Raw genomic sequence first — 27,781 nt, forward strand, 5'->3', positions numbered from 1 at the left:
TAACCTTGAAAGCAATTTATTTATTTATTTTCGTATAAATAGTAAATAGTGCTGCATTTTACACATTATCCATCAACCATTATATGCAGTCGAGAATCAAAAACAAAACATGAAAGTATAAAACAACAAGCTACAAAATAAGACATGAACAATGTGTTACAGAGACAGAACAAGAACTTCATCTGAAAGGTGACATCCATCCACAATATGGAATGCTTCATCATCTGGAATCTTTTCTTTGCATGAAAAACAACTTAAGTTTAAAGACAGATGATTTTTTTTTTTGAGCAAGTGAGAACAGATGAGTGTTTTTGAGGTATTGAGTGTGTATTGCACTTTCCTTGGGTTTGTTTGTGGCCTGTGTCTCTCTGAATGTTCAGAATAGCATACTACCATACTACTAATGTTTCAGTATGCAGCACTATGTATATTGAATGCAACTGTTCTGCATGCAAAACTAGCTAGACGACCTTCTACACAATATTATATTCAATATTGCAATGCATTCGACTTGACTTTCCTATTCCATTGTAACCAATAAATCTAAGTATTTTATTTTTGTTTTTTCGACACGTCATCTGCCAAATCAAATTAGATTAAAAAATGCAACAGCATTTACAAGGTAGCATGCTACAATTTGAAATCCACTGCATTATTTTAGTATATACTGTAGTATACAGTATGCAATAAGCAGTGCAATAGTATTCTATTCTGAACTTCACTTCTGTCTCATAATAACAGGATATTTTGTGTGTGCTCAGATGACTGGTAATAAAGGGGTCTGTGTTACATAGCCTGTCTGCACTTCCGAGGATCACACTCCATCGTTTAAGCAGTTGAAATGCCATCAGACACTTGAGTGCATTCCATTTAGTTCAGCCTCTTTCTCTCTATGAAGAGGACCTGAGAGCGTTGTGTCGAATGTGAGCATGTTCTTGTCTATTTATACATTTATGTATGAATGAGAAATAAGGAAAGTTGGCACATCAGTCTTTTCCGAGCCCTTATTTCCTAAATATATCAACAAAATCAGTCTCAACCAAAGAGTCACCAGCAACCAGCCACTAAAGTGCGTCCGTCAGTGGACAGCTGATATCAGAGTATGGCGCCACACTCTTCCCTGCCATTCCATGCTGTTTATAAGCACAGACTCAGTCTTTGAGTTGTTTATTTGTCCTTTTTTGTCCTTTCCCTTTGTCCTCGTCATGTCCCATGGCTTGTCGTTCTTCAGGAAGGAGGCAGTAAGTGTCATCAGAACGTGTGATACCTGCTCCAGAATGGTAATAGATATATGGAGAGGCAGTTTCGTCCAGGTCTAAACTGTCTAAAACCCGTCTTCAGTCCTGGTCCTAAACCCAACCCAACCCCACCCACAATATCCCCCTCGTAAAAACAACTCAGTTGCACTTTGGACCCACAGGCGTCAGAGAGGACCGCCGTCACCGCTGGCCTCTCCTCAGCGCTCCTCGAGCGGGAGTTTGAGGAAGCATGGTCATTTTGGTCAAACATTCAAGAGGTGAAGGAGAGCTCAAGTGCAAGAGTTTACAGTCATCCATAGATCTCTTCATCTCCTTCCTGTCTGTCTTCATTCAGTCAATGCTGGGTTTCAGATAATGAAAGGCACCTGAAAGACATTCATTTAAGGTCAGGGTTATTATCTTTATCAGATAAAACAACTTATGAAACAACATTTTAATGGATTGAAATCAAATAAATATTACCGGAAATAAAATAAAACTCATTTTATTTCAGTTAGGTGCCAAGGCAGCTTTTCTCATTTTCGTTTAGTTCAAGTACTAAAATAACTACGACTGAATGAACTAAAATAAAAAAATAAAAAATGTCTGGACATATTTAAATCAAAATGACAGAAACACACACAAAAAAAACACTAAAACTTTCAAATTCAAAATAAAGCTTCATGTAATATATGGTTACACATTTTTATTGAATATATAAATCAAAACACATTTTAATAATAAATAAAAGACATATTTAAGAACTATATATATTTAGCAGATTTAGCATTTTTTTTAATGTTTTTCTTTTATATATATATATATATATATATATATATATATATATATATATATATATATATATATATACACACACACACACACACACACACACACACACACACAAAATTACATGAATTACATTATAGTAAGGTCTTGGAAGTCTACTAATGCCTCATGGTGGGCTCCGAGTGGGAACCAGTGACATAAGTATATGACTATATCTACATAGCCTTTGCCAAGAGAAAAAAAAAGAAATCAAAAGTTTGCAAAAGCGAAAGATGCAACAAAACACAGTACATAATTGAGCAAGCCAGTGTGTGCCAGTTCAACTAAAAAGACAGACAGAGGGAAAAATTAAGAGAGATTGAGAGAGGGGGAACGAAAAGAGAGTTGTCCTATATTTAGTTCTATATGGATCAGAGTCAATGATCAACAGCAACTACAGATCTGACCTGTCTGAAACACATGGTTCTAATATCTGCCCGCCATGGGCCATTCTACTCCTACACCAGACCCCCGCTAACTCCTCCACGGACCCCCAGCTCTGTGCTTACAGGGTGCGGACCCCAGCAAATTAATGATATCAAGATGCAGTCCTGGACTGGGCACTCGACGTGCAGGCCTGGTGTGCAAGGCCTCTGCTCCTCTCATTTCACTGCGTGTTTGAGTGGATCATGAACGATATCTTTGTTACCCAGAGCTCATTACATGGCTGGCTGACGGATGTCTGGAGCTGATGAGATATAGCTCATCTCACAGGGTCATGAAAGGGCACGGGTTAAGCATCATAAACCATGACAGTGTTTACCTGTGTGGATGCCCAATGGATTACAACTAACTAATGTAAACCCATGATTACGTCTCCAATTAAAAGACGAATACTTCACTGAAAATAATTTCAGCTGATGTTTAGATGATCGTGTTTCTCTACAGAATCAATGCAATTTTTCAAAAGTTTCCTGGCTGAATGGTAGTGGTTCGCACGATTATGGCAAGCTGTGGTGATGCATTCTTCAATAAAAGTGTCAAATGTAAAAATATATTATTAAACGAAACAGGGATGGATGTGACTAGTAGTGAAAGTAAGATTAAACAACTGTTAATGCACTTTTGGACTGTTGTTTAGAAAGTTTTGTGTGGTTGGACAAACAAAACATATTCTTAAGAATTTGAACTGCTCTTTATGAAAGAGATTAAAGTCATCATGAAATGGAAATTCACTTATCTATTTTCTAAATGGATTTCATTGATCTTATTTGAATGATTCATCCATACATATATTTTTATTTATTTATTCATAAATTTTTTGATCTTGTAATTTTCAATCAAAATATCATAACTCGACCAGACAGTGAAATGACAGACTTCTCTCTGGTGACTTATGCAGGGCTTCTCCAATTTTGCCTGCATAAATGAAACCACCCCTTTCTTACAACTGACTGCAATCAGATATGCCTTCATCCAATCAAAAACCAATGAATTGAACTACACGGTTTCTTTTCGATTAATCCATAAATTAAAATATAAAACTACTTTTTTATTATTTTTTTATGATTTATTTTTTTGTTTACTTGATGTACTAAAATAAATACAAGTAAATTTATAAATATTAATGACTAAAGAATAAAAAAATTCATAAAGATAGGCATATTATTTTTAAATAATTAAAAACACAAAAACAACAAAATGACTGAAAATTGTATTAAAATTAAAGTGAAAACAGAAAAAAAAAATCAAAATAAATAAAAATGGTGACAGTGTCTATAAAACACACACACACACACACACACATCAAATCCAAAAACTGAACTTTGCTGGTATTCACCTTACTCTGCCCATACTGGCTGTACTGGTAAGATGCCACGTGGTCCACGCTGTACCCGGGTGAACTGTAGCTGGAGGGGCAGTAGGACTGGGAGCTGGGCAGGCCTGACAGAGCCTCCAGTCTCTGAGAGGAGTGGCAGCTGGGAGCCATGCCTGTACTGGGCTCCAAACCGCCCGTCAACGGAGAGAGGGCAAAATCACTCTGAGGCTGGTGTGGCACTCCACCGGGATTCAACAGCCCCATCACCTGAGGAAAAAAAATAACACAACACTTTAGGATAATCTACTTTTTTAACAAGCAAATTGCTGAAAAGACCAATTAATTTCCCTGCTGTTCAAGCTGGTTTATGCTCGTCAGCTAATACAGGTACATGGCCAATTTTGCTAACAGAGTGAAATCAGAAAACCACATTTAATCATCTACATGCTTACAAATTTTTTTTTTCTCATTTTTTAGTTTTATTTCAACAATTCTTTTTTTTTTGTTTAGTCTGAGTTGAAGTATTAAAATAACTAAAACCAGCTATTTTATTAAATGTTTAGTCATGCAGATATGCCTCATTTTAGGCATGAATACTTTTCACATCTTCTCACAGCACAGTCCATAAGTATTCAGAACTTCTCAAATTTACTTATTTTTTTTACACATGGATTAACTTCCTCAGATCTATCACAATTCTTCATCTTCACCAAATAAAACAATGAGAATTCGCTTTTGTTTTAAACTCTGTGATGTGAAATGAACTCAACATACCAAACTGAACATAATGACAACGTTACAGTTTTTAATTCAATCCGTTAAGAAACCCCTCCTTTTATGAAACACCAGTGTGTAACACGCATCTGAAATGATTTGATGACAGCGAGTGAAGATCTCTCCAGCTCTCACACAGCGTCTCTGGCCGCCCGTGTCTAATGCACACAAGTGACAGACGCGAGTGTGCCATCAGTGTCTGTGAGCTCTCAGACGGCGCTTGATGGGCCAAATACAGATCAGTTCCCTCCTTCTGCTAATCATTAATCAAAACCAGCCCAGCCCAAAAAAATCTCCTGCACACCGACCCCATGAACAACCGACCGGCCCACTTTCTCCATCCAGAGTCCATGAGAGTCAAATTATTCCCCATCCTGCTGGACACATGGTTCTTTTTAAACCATTACCCGGTGCAACCAAAGAGGGGGAGGAGTCTGTCGAAAGGGGCTGTATTTCTTTGCCCGGTTAACATTTTCCTGAAAACAAGTCTAAGTGTAGTGTTGTGTGTTTGAGAAGAAAGCTTAGCAGATGAAAAAAAAATGAGAGTAAGAAAACAAAGGAAGAAAAAAAGCTTGTTTTATGGGGTTTTCTATCAAAGTTTGATGTTAAAAACCAATAGAATAAACAAAACATGGAATAAGTTTGCCTTATGCTCTGAGAAGATGAATATCAGTTGCAGAGAACATTTTATTATGTAGGTGAGTTTGTTTAGATTTTCTTTAGGGCCAAATTTGTCCTCAGACATAAGCTAAATCAGACAAAAATCACCCTATGGGGACATCTGGAGAGGTCCTCAATTGGAAAAACAATTCATTAATAAAATATTTTTTTTATAAAAAAAAAAAACTATTTTAAAGTGATGAAAATGAAGGATGCCAGTCTTAGATCTTAAATGACTGCCTCAATAGTATAGCTACAAAACATAACCAATGTGTATTAACATGATTTTAGAGTTGAAAACATGCTTAATAGTCATTTCTGTCCAAGGTTATATTTAGTTGTACAATTCAACACTTAAAACTCTAAAATTACTAAAAAAAATTATTAAAATGAAATAACACCCAAAGACTAAATAGAAAAGTTAATGTAAGTGTTTTTATACAATTATATACAATTTAAATGATTTTGTATGTAAAATGTTTATAAAATTAAACACATTATACAGTACATGATTGTAAGAATTTCAACATTTTAGCATTTAAATCCTACAGATCAGCCCCATTGACTTTCTTTTTTAAGCATCTTTATTTTATAAGGTTTATGCTTTTTAAAATCATCAAATTGAACTTTGTATATTTAGAAAAATACAGAGGTTTTACTCTGTAAATATATTTACTCATCTTCATTTCTATTACACTGCCATGCCTAAAACTGTAAAATGACTATAAACATGAATGAAAATGAAATAATACACACGTTCTAATAGAAAAGGTATTGTGGATGCTTTTATAATTTTAACATTTCTGCTTTAAAAGCCTCCAGAAATTGTTGACATTCACTTCTACTTTTTTATCCTTTTTTTTTAATCAGTGAAATTTTTTCTTGTGTGTTAATTATTCCACAAATGCTATTAAATGAACTTAACTTGTACTGAACCTGGAATATTCCTTTAATATAAAACAAAAGGCGTCTATGGTGTTTCCTCATTTAGCAAGGAAACCATGTGTGTTTGTGCGGTTAACACTTTTACAAGCAGTGTGAAGGGTCATGAAATTCCTTTTGGGGTTCATCTTCAACAGCTGTTCAGAAGAGAAATGGACTGAAAGCTCTAAGCACTCACAGATTTTCAGGAGCTTTCCCCACCTTGCAGATAACTCGGGGATCACACGAGCTGACAGCGTATATCATGTACAGCAGTGCATGTGTGAGTCACACGCTGATGTGTGATGCTTAACAAATGAAAAGCACATGGAGGTTAAACTCTCTTGTTCACCTCCCCATGGGGGGCCCGGGCCCAGCTACATGTGAGGTGAAAACTAAAATGTTCCTTCCATGTCGAGACCACAGACAGCAAAAAGCTTCCTCATAAAACATTTTCCCAGCCAGCACGTATACATATATATCCGGAGGAAGCAGCCCACATTCACCAGAGCTCAAAGAGCAAAAATGCATTGTTCTCAATTACATGTAACATTTTTATAGCTTTTCTAGAATATTTCAGATTAACTACATTTAGGAATTTTTGTGATAATTTTTTTCTTTCTTTCTTTCTTTTTTTTTTTTTTTTTTTTGCTGTTGATGTCTCACAAACTGATTGATGAGTTTAAATTATTTTATCAATTTGGACTATTTATTTAATTTCAACTCTGCCACTGCAGAAAAAAAATCTACATGTTACTATGAGCATTTTCAGCACTTTTTATTGAAAGGAGAATAGGCTACAGCTGCAACTAAACTTTTTTATGACTTTTTGAAGACTTTGAACTATTTGAGACAATGAACAGGACATTTTTTGGGGAAAAAAGAAAATCTTGAACCAATACATAGGTCAATTATTGTTCTTGTACAAGTAAAAAACATGTTTCTTTTTTAAACATGTACCATGGCAGTAATTTAGTACCCAAATTAATTAATACTGTAACAAAAGTATCGCTCATTGTGAGCTAATGCATTAACTAAGGATAACCAACGGGTCATTGTTGTAAAGTGTTACCAAAATGTATTTTTCTCTAAATATGCAAAAGTTCACAAGGAAAGGGTTACACTCTAAAACATCAAAAGTAAAAAACAGACACAGACACTCAAACACACACTTCCGTACACTCACAGACACACAACACACTATTATTCACACAAAAGAACTGACGTGGCTGTAACAATGTAGCAAAATTGAGCAGAAGACACAAATAAGAGGCTGAGATCAGATTGATTAATCTCTGATAAAGCATCCCTGTTAATTTGTGTTGCATTTTTGTAAAAAAAAAAAATGTTATGTGTAACAAAATGTCTTTCTCTGTGCTCAGGTTTGACTGTAATAAAATGTATGCCAAAATGGACAATTCAAAAGTAATGTAGAATATTATATATATATATATATATATATATATATATATATATATATATATATATATATATATATATATATATATATATATATATATATGAGGCTATATATATATATATTACATAGATTTTACTGAAAAGAAAAGTTACATTTCAGTTTTTTGGTCACATTTCAGTTTTTTGGTCACAAGTCCCCCAAATGAACAATGCCAGGGGGTTAAAAAGCATAAGCTTTGAAATAAAGAATTCTCTCCATGGATTTGATACGTATCAATGTTTTATGCTATTTCCATTTAATATCACTGTACTATCATATTTTTGTAATTAATAGATAAAAATAAAATATGTAATTATAAATAATCAGTTTCATTCGCTAATAAATTGCAATCCAATCTGCATGGACCAGCCTCCTCAGCACACCCTGAATCCAAGCTTATTTCAGCATACATTAAACCACAGATAAATACATAATTCAAACAATTAGCCAACAAAGTGACTCATTTGCATAAATTACACAGTGCATTATGGAGGGTAAATTCTCCCATTCCAATCAATTAAGAGTCCAGAGCTTCCCATAATTAGAATCTCAGACACTGAGAGTTCCAGCATCGTCATGACGATGAGAATCCCTGCCCTTCAACAACAACAAAACAGCACTAGCTGACCCTGTGCCAGGTTACAAACACACACACACACACACACACACACACACACACACTAATGGCAATAACAGACCGAGTGTGAGTATGAAAGCTACCTGACCTTTAAGTCATTCTTGACGCAGGAATGCTGCCTTAATGACTAGGAATTGGTTCTGATTACAAACCCTGCTGCTGGGGGCGCTGCGATTAGACACACTTCAATTAATACGTCATGTTAAATAACTTTGTGCAGTTCAATTAATGTACACAAGGCAATGGTCCAAAGGATTCTTTATTTCATATGGTTTACGGTTTTTAAAATCGAAAGTGAACTTTTGCATATTTAAAAAATAAAGACGGTTTGGTAACACTCTACAATAAGTATTCATTATTAATGTTAGTTAATGCGTTACATCTTACATTAACTAACAACATGCATTAGATTTATTATTTTTTGTTAATGATAGTTAATATACAAATACAGCTGTTCATTGTTAATCTTTTATTTTGATAATGTATTAGTAAATGTTGAAATGAACAATAACTAACATTAATAAATGCTTTAGAAGTATTTTTTCAGTGATAGTTCATGTTAACTAATGTTATAGCTTTCCAAACCTGTATGCTATTACTTTTTTCACTTAACAAAAAATTGGGAACAAGCGCTTTCAACCCTTGAAAAAAGAAAGAAATGTACCATAAAAGTGATTTATTCTGGAGTCATGCATTTATAGATTTACATGAGGAACAGACCCAAATTTAATTTGCATGGACTATTATAATACTTTAGAGGTGTTTTCCCGAGAATGACAACCATGGAAACAATGAACTACTGTTTAATCACAATGTTGTACAAGTTTGGAACAACATAAAGAGGATGAGTTTTTTTATGGGGCACTGTCCCTTTAACAAAAATGTTATTATTTTACCATAACATATCTAAACAATGGGGATGCATTTAGTGTTTTCCATCTTACTGGCAATCTTACTGGCTTTCATTGCTTTTTTGTGTGTTTTGAGAAAGAACCTCATTCTCAAAACCATCTTCTGTCTTATAGCCCCAGGGGCGTTTTCTATCTCAGCCATTCTATTTTTTTCCTCTGCTTCCATTTCATTCTCTCTCTGTCCATCTCTTTCATTCCATTTATCTGTATCACGCAGCACTCGGAGGGGTTTGAGTTTGAGGACAGCACCCAGAATGCCGCTCGTGTCTAACTACCGGATGCTTTGAGGCAGTTAGGAGCTCATTTTCTGGTTGTTAGCACGTTGAGCGCAGCAGGCGAGCTGACAGATAACAGCTGATGAGTGTGTAATCACAAATAATTGTCTTTCACTTCTCGTTTCCATCATCATCCTTTTAGTCGTGTCCTAGCCCTTCTCACACCTTCATTCTCACATTCACTCACATTGCCAATCTGCTTGTTGGTGTAAAAAGACAGACATTTTCCAAGTGTGTATACACTACTGGTCAAAAATTTGGGGTCAGTAAGATTTTATTTTATTAAATTTTTTAAAAGAAATCTGTATTTTTATTCAGCAAGAATGCATTAAATTGTTCAAAATTGCCAGTAAAGGCAATAAATGCTACTTTCTATTCAACAAAAAACATTTTATAAAAAAAAAAAAAAAAAAAAAACATATCGTGGTTTACAAAAAAAAGTATTTAGCAACACAAATGTTTTCAACATAACATTTTTTTTATGATATCTGTAGTATCATGTGACACTGAAGAATGCAGGAATGGCTACTGAAAATTCAGTTTTGCACCACAGGAATAAATTACATTTTAAAATATATTAACATTGAAAACAGTTATTTTAAATTCTAATAATATTTTACAAATTTCCACAGTATTTTTCATCAAATAATTGCAGCCTTTTTAAAAATAAAATAAAAAACGTACCTGCACTAACTTACGAGATGATCAATGATATCTTTAATTAGAAAAAAAAAAACACTAATTTATAATCACGTAAGAATTATGACTGGTTCATTATCATTTTGTTTTACACAACCATTTCTCTACCCTTTCTGAGACTGGAATATAAAAAAAAAAGTGTCTTTTGGGAATAGAACTTCAAGATTTCCTTGTAGGACCCTGTATGATTGCCTAACCTCTTTGCATGTAAACTGAGTAACAACGTCCCAACCATAACACAGACTTTTTTTTTGGAAACCTCTAGCAATCTGTCAGTTTATACAACCGTATACTGTATGCTCAAACTGTATGTGTTGTTAGATGATACTGACCTGTGATTGGAGGCTGTTGCTGATGGTGGGGTTCACTGGGTTTGCATGGCCCGGCGCGGCCACATAGCCATCCGAGTAACCAGAGAAGCCATGACGTCCAGAGGAAAGGCAGTAGGCCGAACTCCCATCCTGGGCCCCCGGTCCGCTGCCAAGCCCAGTCTGATGCACTGAGGTGGGGGGAAGAGGCTGGGGCCTGTGCACAGTGCTGGGCTGCTCTGATACTGCTGAGAGAGAAAGAGAAAGAGAAAGAGAAAGAGAAAGAGAAAGAGAAAGAGAAAGAAAGAGAAAGAGAAAGAGAAAGAGAAAGAGAAAGAGTCTCCATTGTCACATGATCCTTCAGAAATAATTCTTTTTTTCTTTTTTTTTTGGAAACCATTTTACGCATTTACATTTTTTTTTTTTTATAGAATTCTTTAATTATACGGACCCCAAACTTTTGAACAGTGATGTATTATTCTGCTTTACAGTTCTCACCTTGTGAGATGGATGAGGGAGGGTAAGGGCTGTCCGCCAGCTGATAGGGCTGAAGACTCGACATCGCAGAGGCTGGGAAACCACCAGGTATCAGGTGATTAAACGCCATGAGCTGATTGGCTCCTGCCTGCTTCCTCCAACGAGCCCTTCTATTACTGAACCAAACCTGCAGGACAAACATTATACTTATATTTAACACTCATACACTGACTGTTTTTATACCCAGCGGTGCCAAATTTAAAACATGACACATTTCAGTATGGACTTCTCATAACACCCCCCTTTATTCAGGAATCAGATTTGGCACCATGTTATTCCTATAAGAATGTGTTTGTGTGTGTCACGTATCTGAGTGTACACAGGCGCTCTTTGTGTGTTCAGTAGCGGAAAGCTTGTTTTTGTCTGATTGCGATCGAAATATCTGTGCTCATTAAAAAGCGATGACATCATGTCACGGGTTCTAGTTTAATTAGGTTAGAAGGACCTAATAATAGAGTTTATTAAAAGATTCTGTTTTGGGGGGTTTTCTCAGACAGAATACTAGAGTAAAAGCAAGAGGTCAGACGTGGCACAAAGAAGCCTGTGTTTATGCGAGTGTGTCAAGTGACTTCAGGGCAAGGGGTGCAGAGCTAAACACTGGTAAATTTAGTAAACCACATTTATATTAGTTTATGAGACTTACCAGAAAATGTGTGCAGAGTGATAATTTCTACAAAGTTACAGTGCCAGTAAGAGAAGGGGATATGGTCACACGATTAACAGGAAGTCAAAGAGTTTTTGTTAATGTACCTGTACTCGTGCCTCGGTGAGTTTAGCTCTCTGAGCGAGCTCTTCTCTGGTGTAAATATCAGGGTAATGGGTGCGTTCGAAAGCTCTCTCCAGCTCCTCCAGCTGCTCGGCCGTGAACGTGGTCCGACTGCGCCGCTGTTTCCTCTTTAATGGCAAACCCGGCTCTGAGTCCACATCTGAGCCCTCGTCTGAGTGGCTTGCTATAAAGTAAACATTAAAATGAGATTATTATGAAATAGAAAATAAATCAAGAACTATGCTTTCGGTATTGAGATATTTTCATTTGTTTCATCAAAGAACAAACTTTAAACGAATAGTTTATGACTTGGTCCATTTCGTACAGAAAGCTATTGTATTGTATATTTGGCTAGATAAATTGAACGCAATATTGTTGAAAGCTACTTTGTTTCCATTACCTCAAAGTTAAAGGCCATTATATCTAACACTTGCTCTTATCCAGCACTCTGTGTTTCATCAGCACTCGCTCATATGCAGGTATTATTTGGGGTGAAGGTGGACCGAGTGAGAGGTTCTTTCGTAGCTAATTCAGCAGAAGAGAATGTTCGTGTGTGTGGACTAAAGCTAAGGGAATCTGTACCCAGAGGAGGGGGGCCCTATCGAATGATTAGGCTCCTCAAACTAGCGTGACAGCCAGCTATTGTCCAGTAATACGCCTCGAAAGCCCCCGTCCAGAACTCGCCAACGCCACATCTGCTTCGTCTGACACTAGCCATCTCCTTTCTCTTGTTCGCTCTCCCTTAGATTTTCACCCCCATATGGTTAAAAAAAACACAATGTAAAAAGACACCCAGACATTTTACCGCACCCACAGACCCTTAAATTAAAAATGCAATCAAAACCATCCGTTAAATGTACTTTGCATTGAGTTTTAGGACAAATTCAAGTAAAAAAAACAACAACCAACAAGTACGGTATTAAGAAAAAAGTTAAATCTGCAATGTGCCAGTATCATTAATTTTCCTTTGATAATCTACATAAACTCATCTAATATGGTTTTACATTTGATATGTAAAACATTTGTTTCCTTTTTTCACAAACAGAAATTAATTTGGACTTCCCAAATAAAATGCAGGTGTATTTATCCTGCAGAGTGCAAGCAAGAGAAAGAGTGAGGAAGAAATAGAGATTCTGAGGTTTAATTAAAAGTGAAGAGTCAAGAAAAGCAAACCCTTCATTCTAATTCCTGGAACCATACAGGAAATGCTGCATCTCTCCGGGCATCTCACGAGAGTTGGAAAGGAAAGAGAGAGACAGGAAGGGAGGGTGACTGCTCTTTTACCACTCATTAATGTTACAGAAAATCTCTTTTCATGCCATTTTCCCCAAAAGTATGGACTATTTCAGTAGACAGCACCTGAAATGTACAGCCAGTTATTGAGGATAATGCATCTTTCTTCATAAAAACTTCATGAAAGCCCTCAGAGAACTGACTTGCAAATTAAATAAGCACATAAAAACATGTAATTGTCCCAAAACTAACATTCAGAAATCAAACCATCAAGTCAAGTCACTTTATGGTTTGGCTAAGTAAAACATCTCTCTTTTCATTTTTTTCTTCTCATAATTCCCTTGAGTTTTTATCAATACCACTGCAACAAAGTCAAATAAAATGAAATCACATACAAAAAAAAATCTAAATCGAAAAAAAAAAAGTAAATAAAAAACAAATAAAAAAGAAAACAAGTAAATAAGCCAGAGCTTCTACCATTATCACTGCAAGAAAGTAAAATGATACAAATAAAAAAGTATTTAGAAAACATGAAAAACAGTTAAATGCTTCAAATAAAATAAAAAGTAAATCAGTAAATACATAAAATAAAATAAAACAAGTAAATAAATTAAAATAAATCAATAATCAGCCTTTCAATAAATTTTCAAAAATAGAAAAAAATATATTTATATACTATAAAAAAGCAAATACAATAAAAAGATTAGTTAATAAATAATAAATAAATAAAACGTATTGGCTGCAAAAAAAAAGTCAAACGTTACAAAAAAGTAAATAAATAAAATATCAAAATAAGATTAAATTAAATAAAAAGATGAAAATAAGTAAGTCAGTCTATCCCATAACTGCTTGGAGTTTCTATCATTGATGCGAAAACGTCAAACGCTACAGACTGTAATCTGTAAATGACACTGTTGCATTTGTCTCTTTCTCTCTCTCGTGCTCCCTCTCTCTCTCACTCGCTCCATCTCTTTTGGGGAGTTATTTGGCAGTCTTTTGTTGGCCTGTTTAGTGAGAATGGTGACTGAGCTCTTTGGAGTCTGATTTCCACGCTCCATCTGTAGGTTCCATGAGCTCGGTCCAGGCAGCATTGAGGCCCCTGTCACCTGCCTGGCAGGGGGCGGGGGGGAGGTGGGCACAATGAGGGCTGGACGCAGGGCAATGGGGGCTCCGCAGGGGAACAGCGGGGGGCCACCCCCGAACCCTTCCTCCTCCACGGCCAGGGGGTTACAGAGGTGGAGGTGGTGGGGGGTGACGGGGAAAGAGCGATACGGAGAGAGTTAGGGGAAAAAAGGAAGCGAAGAGGGGGCTGATCGCTCAATGGCACCTGGGGGACTAGTTTAGTGACTACTGAAGGGTGGGTGGGAATAGCGATTCTAGTTTTAGATGATTGTCAGTCCCGGACTCGTCCATCATGTCCATACAGCATTGACGTATGCTAAACAGGCACTTCTCTCTCAAATCTATCGTTCCGTGATTTTTCTTGGATTTTTTACTTCACTGACATAGAATTACAACAAACAGCATCAAGTCGGACTAGAGACTCATTTACATCATAAACTAGATTCAACCTGAGAATCAGATCAGACAAAAATTGCTCCCATAATTCCCATAAAAAAAATTATATAATAATAAAAAAATTCAAAGCATTAAAAAATGTAAAAAGTATTTAATTTCATCTGAAGAACCAAAAGCCTGAAACCTCCTAGAGCAATACATTTAATATACACATATATATATACTTTTGTTCCTTTGTGAAAACTTTGTGAAAACACTTTTTAAATGGTTTAAAATGTCACTGAGAAAGTTTGAATTCTCAATGAAGACTTGCAAAGAAAAATATCAAATTATCAAAAGCCTAAAGTCTTGCATGGGAAAATAAATAAATATCCAAAATATATATATTATAATAATATTTTTAGTCTGGAATTGTGTCGAAACACTATTTCAATTATGTATTAACTTCTCAAATCAATCAGGGGTTTTCAATAATAAAATAAAAGGTCTTTTGAGCTGAAAGCATCCCATTCTGTTAAACAGCGAGACCAGCAGAGTCCCCAGAAGATTCCCAGAGATGCTGTCCATCAGAATTTCAGCAGGACAGGAACCACATACTGTGGCCACTTCCCACAGCATACCTGTCCCAATACACCACCAACCGCTTAATCTATCTATCTTCTCTCCCTCGCGCTCATCTACTCTGTATATCTTTGACTTTTGACAGAGGTTTTGTCTTTCATCAGCGGAACTCTAATTAAAATGGACAACTGAGAATCCAGCTACAGTGAATGATATGATGCACCAAGAAAAAGAGAAAGAGAAAAAGACTGAGGAAGCAAAATAGGTAACGTGGACCACATCATCTGCATAACACTAAGAGTAATGATATTATCCAATAGAATATCATTTTAAAACAAGTATGAAATAATGGATATGAGAACTAGGGGTGAAAACATTTGCTCTGACAAAACAAATTTTTTAAATTTCAAAAAAATTCATTTAAAAAGCATCATAAAACCTGAAATTACACTCAAAAAAATGCTAAAAATGTAATTTAAAAATGTATCCCAAAAGTTGGGTTGAGCATTTTTTAGAGTGTTATGATTTGGTTTGAATATTCTGGTATGATTCATTATTACTTTCAAAAATATGGAAAGTGTAACTGAGAAAAGTGTTGACTGAGGATCTGGATATGATGGAATTCTACAACTGCAAATAGGTATAAAATATTATTTTGTATATAACAAATAAATAACAAAATATTTTTATTATTAATTAAAATCAAAACAAAATTCTTAACAAAAATCACTCAGATTTCTCAAATAGTTACAAAGAAACATCAAGCACATTGAATTAGATTTGAAATATGAAACTCTTTTTACATATTCGAAAAATAATTTAAGCACTGTGATTTTACTTTAATGTGAAAGAGAAACTATTGTGTCTTTAATTAACCTGCTCAGCTTCACAATACTTATATATAATAGGTAAAATGTTGGAATTGTTTAAATACGCCATTAGCAGTAGGAGGTGTTGCATTTTTGAAGTCTCTAACCACAGGAAGAGTCACCAGTAGAACTTTTGTTATTTTGTGAACGTTAATTCATGATACCAGCGCATGGTGCCTCTCGCTCACGCATCAGATTTATATTCCTCTCACAAGTAGGACAGACCCCACAAACCTGCAGCCTGCCAGCTACACACAGCATTTATCAGTGCGCTCCAGAAAGAAGAGAGAGAGAGAAAGGGAGAGAGATGAGCGCTCTGCTGAAGGAACTCCGTAGCATTCGGATGGACGTTAAAGGGGTTGTGGTGAATTCCATGCATAATCACAGAGAAACAAGAGAAGGCTGAAAAACAGAAGCCAAAATGACGCAAAGCAAATGCATCTTTGTGCAAAACTCAAGAGAGTTTGCTGACTTTAAAATGATGGATTTGGAAACCCAAAGGAAAGCTATTGCTCAAAGTTTGCTAATTTCATAGCTCAAAAGATTTGATTGAGTTCTCAGAAACGGTTCATTTTTAAAGGGATACTCCACCCAAACATGAACATTCTGACATCATTTACTCACCCCTGTGTCATTTCAAACTTTCTGTCTTCTGCGGAACACAAAATAAGACACTTTGAAGAACGCTGGTACAACCCAAACAACATTGGAGCCCATTGACATCTAATGCATGGACAATATCTCCAAATGTGTTCCACAGAAGAAAGTCATGCGGGTTTGAAACAACCTGAGGGTGAGTAAATGATGACAGCATTTCTGAACTATCACTTTAAGGATCAACTTTGTATTAGCTGCTCCTAAGATTGTTAATTATTGACATAGAAGAAGGACTTAGAGAAACAACATGAATCAGATTAGATTTGTTAAGAAACATTTTTTGTCTGGTAACTTGTCAAATCTGAGCACAGCCCGAGACATTTTGAGGTCTGTTCTGCAACATGTGAGATTACTGGATTCTTTTTCCTCAGGAGAAACATCTGAGAACCTGGAAGCTCCATGTGCTGAAGCAATTGAGATTTTAAAGAGATCCTTTGTGATTTTTCTTCAGGAAAGTCAGGTTGGTAACTGTAATGCAAAACACACTTTGACAGGCAAAAACAAAGAGAGCAGATAAAGTGAAAGTAAACACAGGGATGTCCACAGATGACCATCTGGGCAGTTTATAGCTCCTGGTAGGGGAGAGTCTTCTCCTCCTCGGGGGCTGTTAAATGGTTGGGTAATTGAGCTCGTGACATGTGTTCCCCAAACAAAACAAAAGAGAGAAGAGACAAATGAAGCATTTATTTGCAGCGTGGAGGAGTGCTAGCCCTTTCAGCCTGCGCCCCAGCCAGCCACTGGTGAGTGAATTAAGGAGTATATAGAATCCCAGCAGATGTAGGGAGAAGAATGGTTAACGGAACGATCACGACTCCATCTGGGGTTGGCATTTTGTTAAGAGGGAGGAGCAGTGAGTCAGTCAACTCGCTAAAGAGCCAAGACCCCAGCAGCTGCCCCGAGAGAAACGAGAGCGAGACAGAAAGAGTGGTAGATGGAGAAAGAGAGAGACAAAGAGGAGAAGAATGACTCCCAAAGATCATTTTTAACTTTGCAGGTGGACTAACATGTGACTTGGACAGACTTTTGGACAGTATCATCCTTGAGATACTTTCTGGATGTTAACTATACATGCCTGACCAACTGCTAAATATGACTAAACTGTTACCATGGTACTGAAATATAGTACTATTGTATCAGGGGAAGAGATTTCTTTTGTGTGTTTCCTTTGTGTTTGGAAATAGGTGCACAATCCAAAAGTTATAAAAAGTGTATCAAAATGCCATGAAATTGCTCATATCTTTTTATTTTTTATATCACTCTATGATAAGTCAATATATAAATATACAATACTGTTCAAAAATTTGGAGTTAGTATGTTTTTAATAATGTTACAAGAACTTTCTTATGCTCTCCAAAGCTGTATTTATTTTAATCAAAATTCAGTTCTGAAATATTATTAAACATTTCAAATAACTGTTTTCTATTTTAACATAATTTTTTATGGAGTTTTTTTCATATGCTGCAAAGCTGAATTTTCAGCATTATTACACCAGTCTTCAGTCTCACATGATTCTTCAGAAATCATTCTAATATTTTCTGATCAAGAAACATTTCATTTTGTAATGTTGAAATCAGTTGTGCTGCTTAATATTAATATTTTCATGGGATTATTGGATGAATAGAACATTAAAAAAGAACAGCATTTATTTAAAACAGAAACCTAATAACATTATAAAAGCATTTACAGTACAATTTAATGTTTCCTTGCTCAATGAAAGTATTAATTTCATTAAAAAATAAAAAAAAACATTCATAGAAAATATAAAAAAATCAAATCAAACTAAATGATGGTTTAAATTCAAAATTCAAAATGAGGCTATTGAGTTCACAACTGTTGTATTAAAAAGAAATACTTTTTAGACCGACACGAGGACCATAAAGGAAAGATGCTGAGGCATTATGGGTTCTCTGCATGCTTTGCTCATTATAATGTCTGAACGCTACAGAGGTGCCTGTTGCAGCATGGAATCGCTCCTAACAACGGGACAAAGCCAAAACGCAGCACCCATGCAGCGATCACACCGCGGGAACACACACCACATGCTCCTAAATATATGAGTGCTCATTACACTGACATCACATTATACTAATGTTCTTGACTCATGATTTCCTACCAAACATGCACATGCTAATCTGACAAAATACAAATGCACCATCCATAAATTGGTAAAAATATAGTTTACTTACTCCTTACTACTTACGTAACACATTATTTTTATTAGCTACTTCCACCCCTAAAGTAATTACAATATAATATTGAAATAATATTGAAAAAGATATTAAAAATATATATAATATTGTGAATAAGTAAGAGTATATAAAAGTGAAAGTTTTACAAAGTTAATAAATAATATATTATATTTTTCTGTGTTAAAAGAACAGCACTAAGTGTCTACAAAATGAGCTAAATAGCACATCTAAAGCTTATAAAACCACATATGAAATGTATAGTGCAAACGTATAATGCAACAGTTCTCATTTGTCTTTAGTTTCAAAAGCATTTATTGACCATCATAGAGAGTCTGTTACCTGTCACACTGAACAAACACATTATCTTAACCCGCACTTCCAACAGAGAGGGAGTTTGCACAGCCACTGACCCAGGACTCCCCCTTGACCCTGCCCAGCCACATATTACCCACTCTGGGGTACGAATAAGGGTCTGACAGTCCCATGTAAAGCCATGCAGCCCTGACTCAGATACATTCACATTCAATAGGAACTTGGAAACCACACTAAGTGGGTAAAATATCTTGCATTTCAAAACACAAAAAAGGGGTTTTACACCCTAATTCCAAAAGAAACCCATTTTAAATGTTAAATCTGATGGAATTCGCATCAATGCAAGTTTTTTAAGCCACCAAAATACCATTCAGTCAACTTAATGGAATTATTGACATGAATACAGTTTTTTTGTTGAACCTAAAGCACATCTAAGAAACATTAAACAACCTTACATTTTAACTTTCAAAGGCTATGCTGAAAAGCATTTATGGTGAATTATGAAACATAAGGTTCACAAACCTTCACAACTAAGCGTGTAATGGATAAGAGGCGCTAAATAAAGCATATTTCAGTTGTAGTATTGTAAAACGACAGTTTCCTTGCAAATTTGACTTTAAAATTAGGATGAAAATAGGTGAAGACAACAGTTGAAACGCATTTGAAGTTCCAGTTGATGCCAACCACATTCTTTAAATTCTCCAAAACCAAATGAAACAAATCAGAAACAAATCAGAAATTGCATGTTTGAATTGGAAATTATGATTTTTGCTCTTCTAAGTTACGTGTAGTAGAGACAGCAAGTTAACAAAGGTCTACTGTAGAGCTGGAAGTCATGAGGCTGGAGCCACAGCCACTGAAATCTTCCAAACAACTAGATAGAGAGTGAAAGTCATGATTTCAGTCATGATTCTGCTGTAATTTCTTACAGATCCCCATTCTCTGTGCACTCTCTCCCTCTCTCACCAGCATCATTCGGCAGTTAAGAAGTGAAGTTCTTCAAGTTAAGTGATTGACAACAGCGTCTAGATCTTCTCAATTAACTGCCTCATTGTGAGTCTTTATGGCAAGGCCCCTGAAACCCTCGACCTCTCCTTTCCCCTCCTTTTCATCGTTCCTTTGCCAGAGTTTCACTCACTAAAACACTTGCAAGAAAACAGAGCACTCTATTCGGCGAGGAGCCCCCATTCTCATTGACCTTCTATTGCTCACTTTTTCTTTTGGACACTTCAAACCGTCTTTGAGAAGAGAGGACTGGAAGAGGAGTCCATCAGTCGCTAGGGGCTGGTCCGGGTTTGACCCCGCACCCCCCACTTCAAAGATGGTTTGCTTTCATTAATTGTCCTTTGAATTAATATTTGAAGATCACAATGCTGGTGCCAGCGCATAAAGCCGACCTAATGAAGCATACAGGCAGCATTCACTTGGAGATAAGCTCGGTGCGACCGTGTGCATGCGTGTTTTCTTCCTTGGCATGCCACTTGGAAATCGAATTGAATGACATCATGTGGAAATGATGCACAGTGCACAGGCCGTTTCTGAGAACGATGCGCGAATGAAACTACAACGGTGCTACACAATGACTTTGGCCAAAACTGGTTAATCTTCATTACCACTTAAAAACCTTGATTGATGTTCGGAAAACCCGCGCGATCCGTAACCTCGATAAACTTGTGTTTATTGAGAGACAGAACGAGAAGGGCGAAGATTGTTGAGTTTCGAGAAACAGCTGAATAAAAGGCAGATGATTGCTCCTCTTCACTCCCTCAGGGCCCTGAAATCATGACTGAGGAACATTCCAGCAGAGAGAAGAGCCCTTGTTTACTGATCAGAGAAACAGAACTCTAAAAAATGTATAAAACTAGACCCCCAAGAGCCAGATATGGCTATAGTTGCCCAGTTGTGGTCTAATTTTGGATGAATACATCTGGCTTTACTGTTCAGAGTACATTCGTGGTAGCAGAAAAAATCAATCGTCCCAGAAATATCTGTTTATTATTGTGTGACACAGCTGTCTGTATTTGTGGTGCATCTTTTGCTTGCTCTCCTCACTCTCCCCCATTTTCTACTGAGTAAGTATCCAGTCAGCAAAGCAGGCAAAAGCCCTATTTTATTTACACAAACAAAGTCCTCCTTGCTCTCTCGGACAAAGGCAGCTGAATCTTTCATGTGTTGTCATTGCTTGATTCTCTCTGTCCTCCTGGCTATTGGCCTGCTGGGAGACAATGAGCCCAGGAGAAAAGCAGCAGATTGTTGGAATGCAGCTCAATGAAACTAATTATTACATGTTGACTGCGTTCACCATGGCACGTCTGAAAGCACTAAGCTCATTCAATTGGCCTCCACGGGACTCCCTTTCAAAAAACTTGATCCCTTTGACTGTTTGTATTTCGGAGTTTTCTTTTTCGCCTGCCGTGAATGAGAATCTGCGAGAGAGGGGCCGTGGCTCTTTGATGACTTTAGTTACTTTTAATTAGCTAAATGAGGCTCGAGGATAGTCAGTTTTCCCAAAGTTAATGGTACAGGAAAAAGGAGGGGATGCGCTCATTGTGAGATAAGTTTTATCGATTCACATAGAACCATTCCAGCCACTAGAACGATCCCTTACCTTTTTTAAAAACTTTCTTTGGAACATTTCACCTTTTGTACAGATATAGAAGTATAGATTTAGATATTTGTTGTTTTCTTTATAAACAATTTTTTTTTTATTCTGGAAAAAAAACTACTGGTGATTTTATATAAATTATAACTTTTTACTGGAGTTCAAAAAGTCGAAATAATAAAAGTAACAAGCGTTACAACCAAAGAAAAATGTGACATGTTTGTTCTGAGCTTTCTCAGCAAACAGGTTTTAAGAAACATCTCTTGAGGTGTTTGCTCAATCCAGTATTAGTAAGCAATGGTCCTCAACACTGCCTTTTCCCAGACAAATAAATCTGAAGGGGCCTTTGCTTTGATCTCAAGCCTTTAAGGGGCCCAACAATAGGTTTTGAAGGAGCAGGGGCCCGGAGCCAACACACCCCTCTTACCCGACAACTATAGACTCAGCAAACACGTACTTAATCAATATTTGGCTAGAGAACACCCTCTTGATTCTGAAAACACCCTTTTGAGATTTTAACTGTGCACCGAATAGGAAAAAAAAACAACTCCCACAAGCAGGGAGGAGAGAGTGAAATACAGACAGCGCAGAATCAGCCCACTGCAAACGAGAGCGAATGGAGAGAGGAGAAGTTTACAGTGTGTCGGTGGAGATCAGGACTCATTGAGTTTTATGATGTAGACACATCTACATGTGAATAAAAGCCAGAGGTGATTGATCCTTCTAGGAAAACAAAAACATTAACCGGGCTTTGAAAAGGCTGTTTTCCTTTCTCCTTTCCCCTCACGCTTCCTTTCTTTCATTCACTGTTTTGTTCTGTCTTCTTTTTTTTCAATGCAGATATAGACATCTAAGTAACTCTGCTGCAAGTCCAGGTTTAAATGTACACAAATACAGCATAAAAAAATAAATAAAATTTTATGCTGAGGCTCATTTAACTGGAAAAAGTAAGCTGAACAACTAACAGAAACAAATATAGAGTGAATGCTGTTTAGCATATTTAAAAGTTACAACAAGCAAATAAGATGCAATTATGTCTGTGTCTGATTTGAAACCATCATGACATCATAATGACATTTTATTTTATGCAGCAAGCATTTTTTCAGTGCTTTTGCAATGTTGTGCAAAGTTCATATCAGTCAGCCATCTCCAAACAACAACAAATCGACAGTCGTTTGTTAAACTAATTACCAACTGATCTGTATTCGTGATGGCGGTGCTGGAGAAGAGAGAAGGAAAAGGGCAGTGAGGAATGAATGCGCGCCCCGGGCGGAGAGGAAGGGGGCGGGTTTTTGTCCTGAGATGAAAGTGGGGACTAATAAAGGGCTTGATTTAATCTACTAGAAAAGGTTTTCATTGCAATGAGTGAGGATAATGTGCGCCAATTGTAGCGCGGCCCATGACGCGGGGTGATGCGGCTAGCGCGCTCACAGCTCAGGGTTCCTCTCTCCACTTGACATCTAGAACAAACTCCTCTGCGCAAGAATTTCTGAACGGTGGGGGTTAGAAAAACGCGCTGCCTGTATCAATTTCCAAGTTAATACATATCATTTCTGGGGGAATGGGGTAAGCTATTGCCTCGAGGCTATCCGCTGTGTCGATGTTAAAATATTTTCGTGATATTTTTACACGTTATTTTGACATTTGAGTGTCACTAATTAAATTTCGCCGGAAAAATTGAGTTACTTTATTTTAAGTAAAATACTATTTTAGACGTGAAAGCGACTTTCGTGAGCAAGCGTCTGGGTAATCTTTCTTTTAAGCTTTTTGTTTCGACTTTCTTCGGGAGGTTCGTGATTTTTAAAAAAATTATAAGGAAAATGTAGGCTATTATACTTTTTATATTTATGGAAATCTAAAAAGTAGGCCTGTTAGCTAGGCTATGCGTTTAAGTTGAAATCATTAAACAAGTCATTCCATAAATCCACATATTTAAAGGAGAAACTTTATTTTTTATGGTCTAGATCTGAAAATTAATATACACTCTAATCAACAGGTGTTTCGTTTCTTTGCTTAAAACGTAACCATTAGGCCTAAAGCATCTTAAAATTAAATAATACCTCCACATGCTCTCGACGACGTTTTTTAGGGTGAAAGGGAAAATTCCAAGACATGATCTAGCTAAAAATGGACACATTATTCAGGCCTCGAAGTCTATAAAACACTTCTGAGCAGGGACTACGGTCATTCGTGAATAATTCATCTCTCATTGCCGGTTCATAATGTCCTCTCTGCGCCTTTTGTTGGACCGTTTTTTCTTCCTTTCTTTCCAAATTTTGAAAAGCTTGGAGTCTTTTGTCAGGACCAAGCTACTGCTAGGCCGAGCTTTGTCCTGGGGAAACTGAAGCGTGAGTCTCATGGACTCTTTCGCTTTTGTTTCCCAAGTTCATCCTCAAGTGTCCGATTGTGCACCGCAGGAGCGTCTTTTAGTGAACGCTATTCTTGGACAAATGTTTGATTTACTGATTCAGCCAGTTTCACTCCAGGGACGTCTCGTTTTAGGAGGTTAATCTCTGATGCTCCTCAATTCAGTTTCAATGAGTTTAAGGAAATACACAAAAAACGGAAAAAAAATATTATAGGCTACTGCAGACATGGGCCATTTTCCCAGCAATCTATTTAGCATTTGGTGGCAAAAGACTCAAAGTGAAACATTAAAAGCGATATCCACACGAAAAAATAAATAAATAAATCAAGAATAAATGTGCTTGTGACATTCACGCAATTTCTAACGTAGGCTACAGGCCTACGCTACTTTTCCAACAACATCAACAAAAATTATAATTTTATAATTATAATTAATTTTTAACAAAATAGCATTAAGAATAATAACGGCAGTGTTATAACTATTATTATTATTGATGAATTAGAAGTAAAACACATTTTATAACCTATACAAATATATGCCTAAATATTTTCTATCCACAATAAAATGTATGAGGATACCTGCTCATCTCAGTTCCGCATGAAAAAAACAACAACATAAAACTCGTCAAAACTTACATCTGTCGCCAAGAATCCCGTCGATGCTGTGTTTGGCTCTTCTTTCGTTTTCCTCGATCTCCCTTTTTTCCACTTCGTCATCATCATCATCATCATCCTCATCCTCATCTCCGTTTCCACCAAATTTACAGCGCAGCATGCGGCTGATGGAGCTCACTGTGTAGAGGCAAAAACGCTTCATCAAATTACATTATAGAAATCCACTTGTTGACTGTGTAAACGCTTGAAAATGTTAGGCCACGAGGCATTTAAAACGATCTTACACATATATATATATATATATATATATATATATATATATAGGGTTGTTGTTGTTGTTTTTTTTCTCCAAGCAACAGGTGCTGGAAGCAATATCTTTAAAAACAAAAACTGCAGATATTAATACATTTCAGTACCTGAGGGCACGTTATTTCGATCGCAGATTCCATCTTTCAGAAGTTTATCCCGAATCTCCCAGCTGAACATCCCTGGATTCTCTCTCTTGTATTCTTCGATTTTCTTGTCCACATCGGGAGTTGTGCTCTGCTTTCATTACAAAAGTGACATAATGATTACATTTTTATATCGTTATGCCATTTTATGAGAACTTACAAAATATCCACAAACGATTATAACAAGAATGTATAGATACGATCGTCAGTTTCTATTTAGTCATGATTATGTGAATATTCACGAGACGGTAGGCCTACAATTAATATGACATTTAATTCATTGTTTTAAGTCATAAGATATTAAACAAGCCAATAAAATCGGTCTTGAAATCTCTTAAAAATAAGTATTTGACGGACTGATGCCATAGAATAACTTTTTATTCTCTAATTGTTTAAGAAACAAATAAGCATTAGTGCTTTAGAGACAAATTAACTGATCCGAAGAACCTATATGGACATTTTAGAATAATACGAACAACAGATTTTATACAATGAAAATAGTTTATTGTGGAAATGATTTGCTGAACTTAAGGTGCAACACCATAGTCTGTATTGTGTACACTCTTTAAAAAATGGAAGTCGTTAAGTCAAACACCACACTTTATTTGCAAAACTCCATATTGAAATGTTAAACTGGGATGAGCTTTCTAATAAATTCAATAATAGCCTACAATTCAGCACTAGCAGGACATGAGAAGGCCTCGGTGATGTCCTACCTTGGGTTTGCTGCCACCAATAGCACCGGGCCGAATGGATCCCGTCTCCTGGTACCTGCATAAAATTTTGGACACGCATCCGTGCGACACGCGCAGCTGTCGGGAGATGACGCACGGTCGTATCCCGTGATGGGCCATCTCTACTATCTTGTGGCGGATGTGATTGGGCAGAGGGCGTCCGTTTATGAAGACTCCACCGAGCTGGTTCACGCGGCCCTGGCCTAACGGCGTGGAGACTGCAGTAAGAGAGGGGAAAGGTTGTGTCAGTGACTAACAATTTATATAACAATTTACTTATGCTAAAGTGAAAATATATTTAGTAAAGAAAGATATATTACCGCACACTCCCTTTTAAGTTTACGCGTTCATAGTGTGCCGTTATATCTTTCTTTACAAAATCTTTTTTCCATACTTGCATCACTAAAAGTTGGCTTTAATGCTTCGTTAAAAGTTAAAAATAATCAAAATTATGACAGATATGTTCTCTGCTTATAATGCAAAAATAACCACAACAACAATAAAACTAATACTAGGCCTACTACAAATAACTACTTTTAAACACTGGCCTACTACTAATACTAAAATGTCAATTAATAGTTATAATTTGCAGATATGTTACTTGTTGACAGAACATTTGTTATATTTTACATTTGTGTTTTATATATTTAAAAAGTATATAAAAGTTGACAAGTTTGTAAAATGTTAGCCTATATATAAACATATTAACAGTTAATAAGGCATTTTTTTACAAAATGTTAACGTTGCATTAAATACGTTTCAGTACATTAGACAACATTAAAGATTTCATTGTTAAAAAACACTTTTTTTTTTTTTTTTTTTTTTTTTTTTTTTGTGTTTTGTTTCATCTTGAAATAAAAAAGTCATTCGGACGCTGGTTGGAAGCTTATTTCACAGCACATCATCAGACAAAATAACCCAAGTTATTTTTTTATTTTTTTTGCAATCTAATTTAAATAGACTGTTTTAAATGTCACTTCTTTTCTCCAGTTAACACTAACACATATCAACTTTGTGAATACTTCTAAGTTCAGACTGTTCTTTCGTAAGCACAGGAACTAACACCTTACCCTCCAAGGAAAAGCCTCCTCTCGGGTAGTTTTGGGGCGGCATTGGGCGCATCATCCTGGAAATGCCCCCCGCTAATGCGGTCATATCTCCTTTGCAAGAAAGAAACGGGTGAAAGGAGCGCTTGAGAAAAAAAACTGACGTTATCCAAAGGAGAAGCACAGCTCTTCAAGTGTCAGTGGATTGCTGAAGTATCAAGTATTCAGCTGAAAACGAAAAGTGAACTTCAAAACGTCGCTGCTGATCCTCGGAAGTGAATCACGGATATCCAGGTCTTCAGTCGTGGTTTATCTCAGCGCAGTTTGTAAGATAAATCTCTCAGAGCTTCGTTCAGTTGTTGATGACACACTTGTTGTTGTGAATTGAAACGGTGATCAGTGGCGAAACATTTTATCAGTTGTTGAGCTGTTGGCTCCTTCTTCCCATCGACGGCTGTGATTGGTCGAGGAGGGAGGGTCCAAAGACTTGGGAAAGCATTCTGATTGGTCCAAAACCTTAAACTTTCTTGTGCTGTGACCTCGAGAGTTCAAGGGGATTTGTCACCGATAACACCCTCAGACATAAACGGTGATGCTGAGAACAATCTGGAAGATAATAGTGATGTTTTCTTCATGTAATTGAAAACATTTAAGTTTTATTCAATGCAGTGGTTTGGAGACGTGTTTACGAAAGCCCTCCAAAAGGAGACAATTTGGATGTCTTGCTTATTAAATGCACTTTACTAAACAAATACATGGTTAATAGAGGCTCTAAGACCTGAGATGGAAGTGTCAGACAAGGTAGACGAGTTGCGAAACACTGTCGAGTTTCTCCATTTTGCTTTCTTCTGCCC

The 27,781-nt window shown here is 36.5% G+C and overlaps 1 protein-coding gene across 3 annotated transcripts; it reads right to left on the bottom strand.

The window, feature by feature from the left end:
• On the bottom strand, positions 1-27,441 carry LOC127935214 (paired box protein Pax-3-like). Of its 3 annotated transcripts, none has more exons than XM_052532906.1 (9): positions 26,952-27,441; positions 25,864-26,099; positions 25,112-25,238; positions 24,717-24,872; positions 11,757-11,956; positions 10,968-11,133; positions 10,494-10,717; positions 3,847-4,092; positions 1-1,624 (listed from the first exon to the last, which is right to left on the bottom strand). In XM_052532906.1, exons 1-9 carry the CDS (start codon positions 27,034-27,036, stop codon positions 1,607-1,609), a joined length of 1,458 nt encoding a protein of 485 aa, XP_052388866.1. In that variant the 5' UTR covers positions 27,037-27,441; the 3' UTR covers positions 1-1,606. The 3 variants fall into 3 exon arrangements, with proteins under 3 accessions (XP_052388866.1, XP_052388854.1, XP_052388856.1); XM_052532894.1 differs by having other exon boundaries at positions 25,112-25,241; XM_052532896.1 differs by having other exon boundaries at positions 10,494-10,714; positions 25,112-25,241; positions 26,952-27,439.
• Positions 27,442-27,781: the final 340 nt, after the last annotated feature.

The sequence above is a fragment of the Carassius gibelio genome, chromosome A2 (assembly GCF_023724105.1).
Source record: "Carassius gibelio isolate Cgi1373 ecotype wild population from Czech Republic chromosome A2, carGib1.2-hapl.c, whole genome shotgun sequence".
Lineage (NCBI taxonomy): Eukaryota > Metazoa > Chordata > Actinopteri > Cypriniformes > Cyprinidae > Carassius > Carassius gibelio.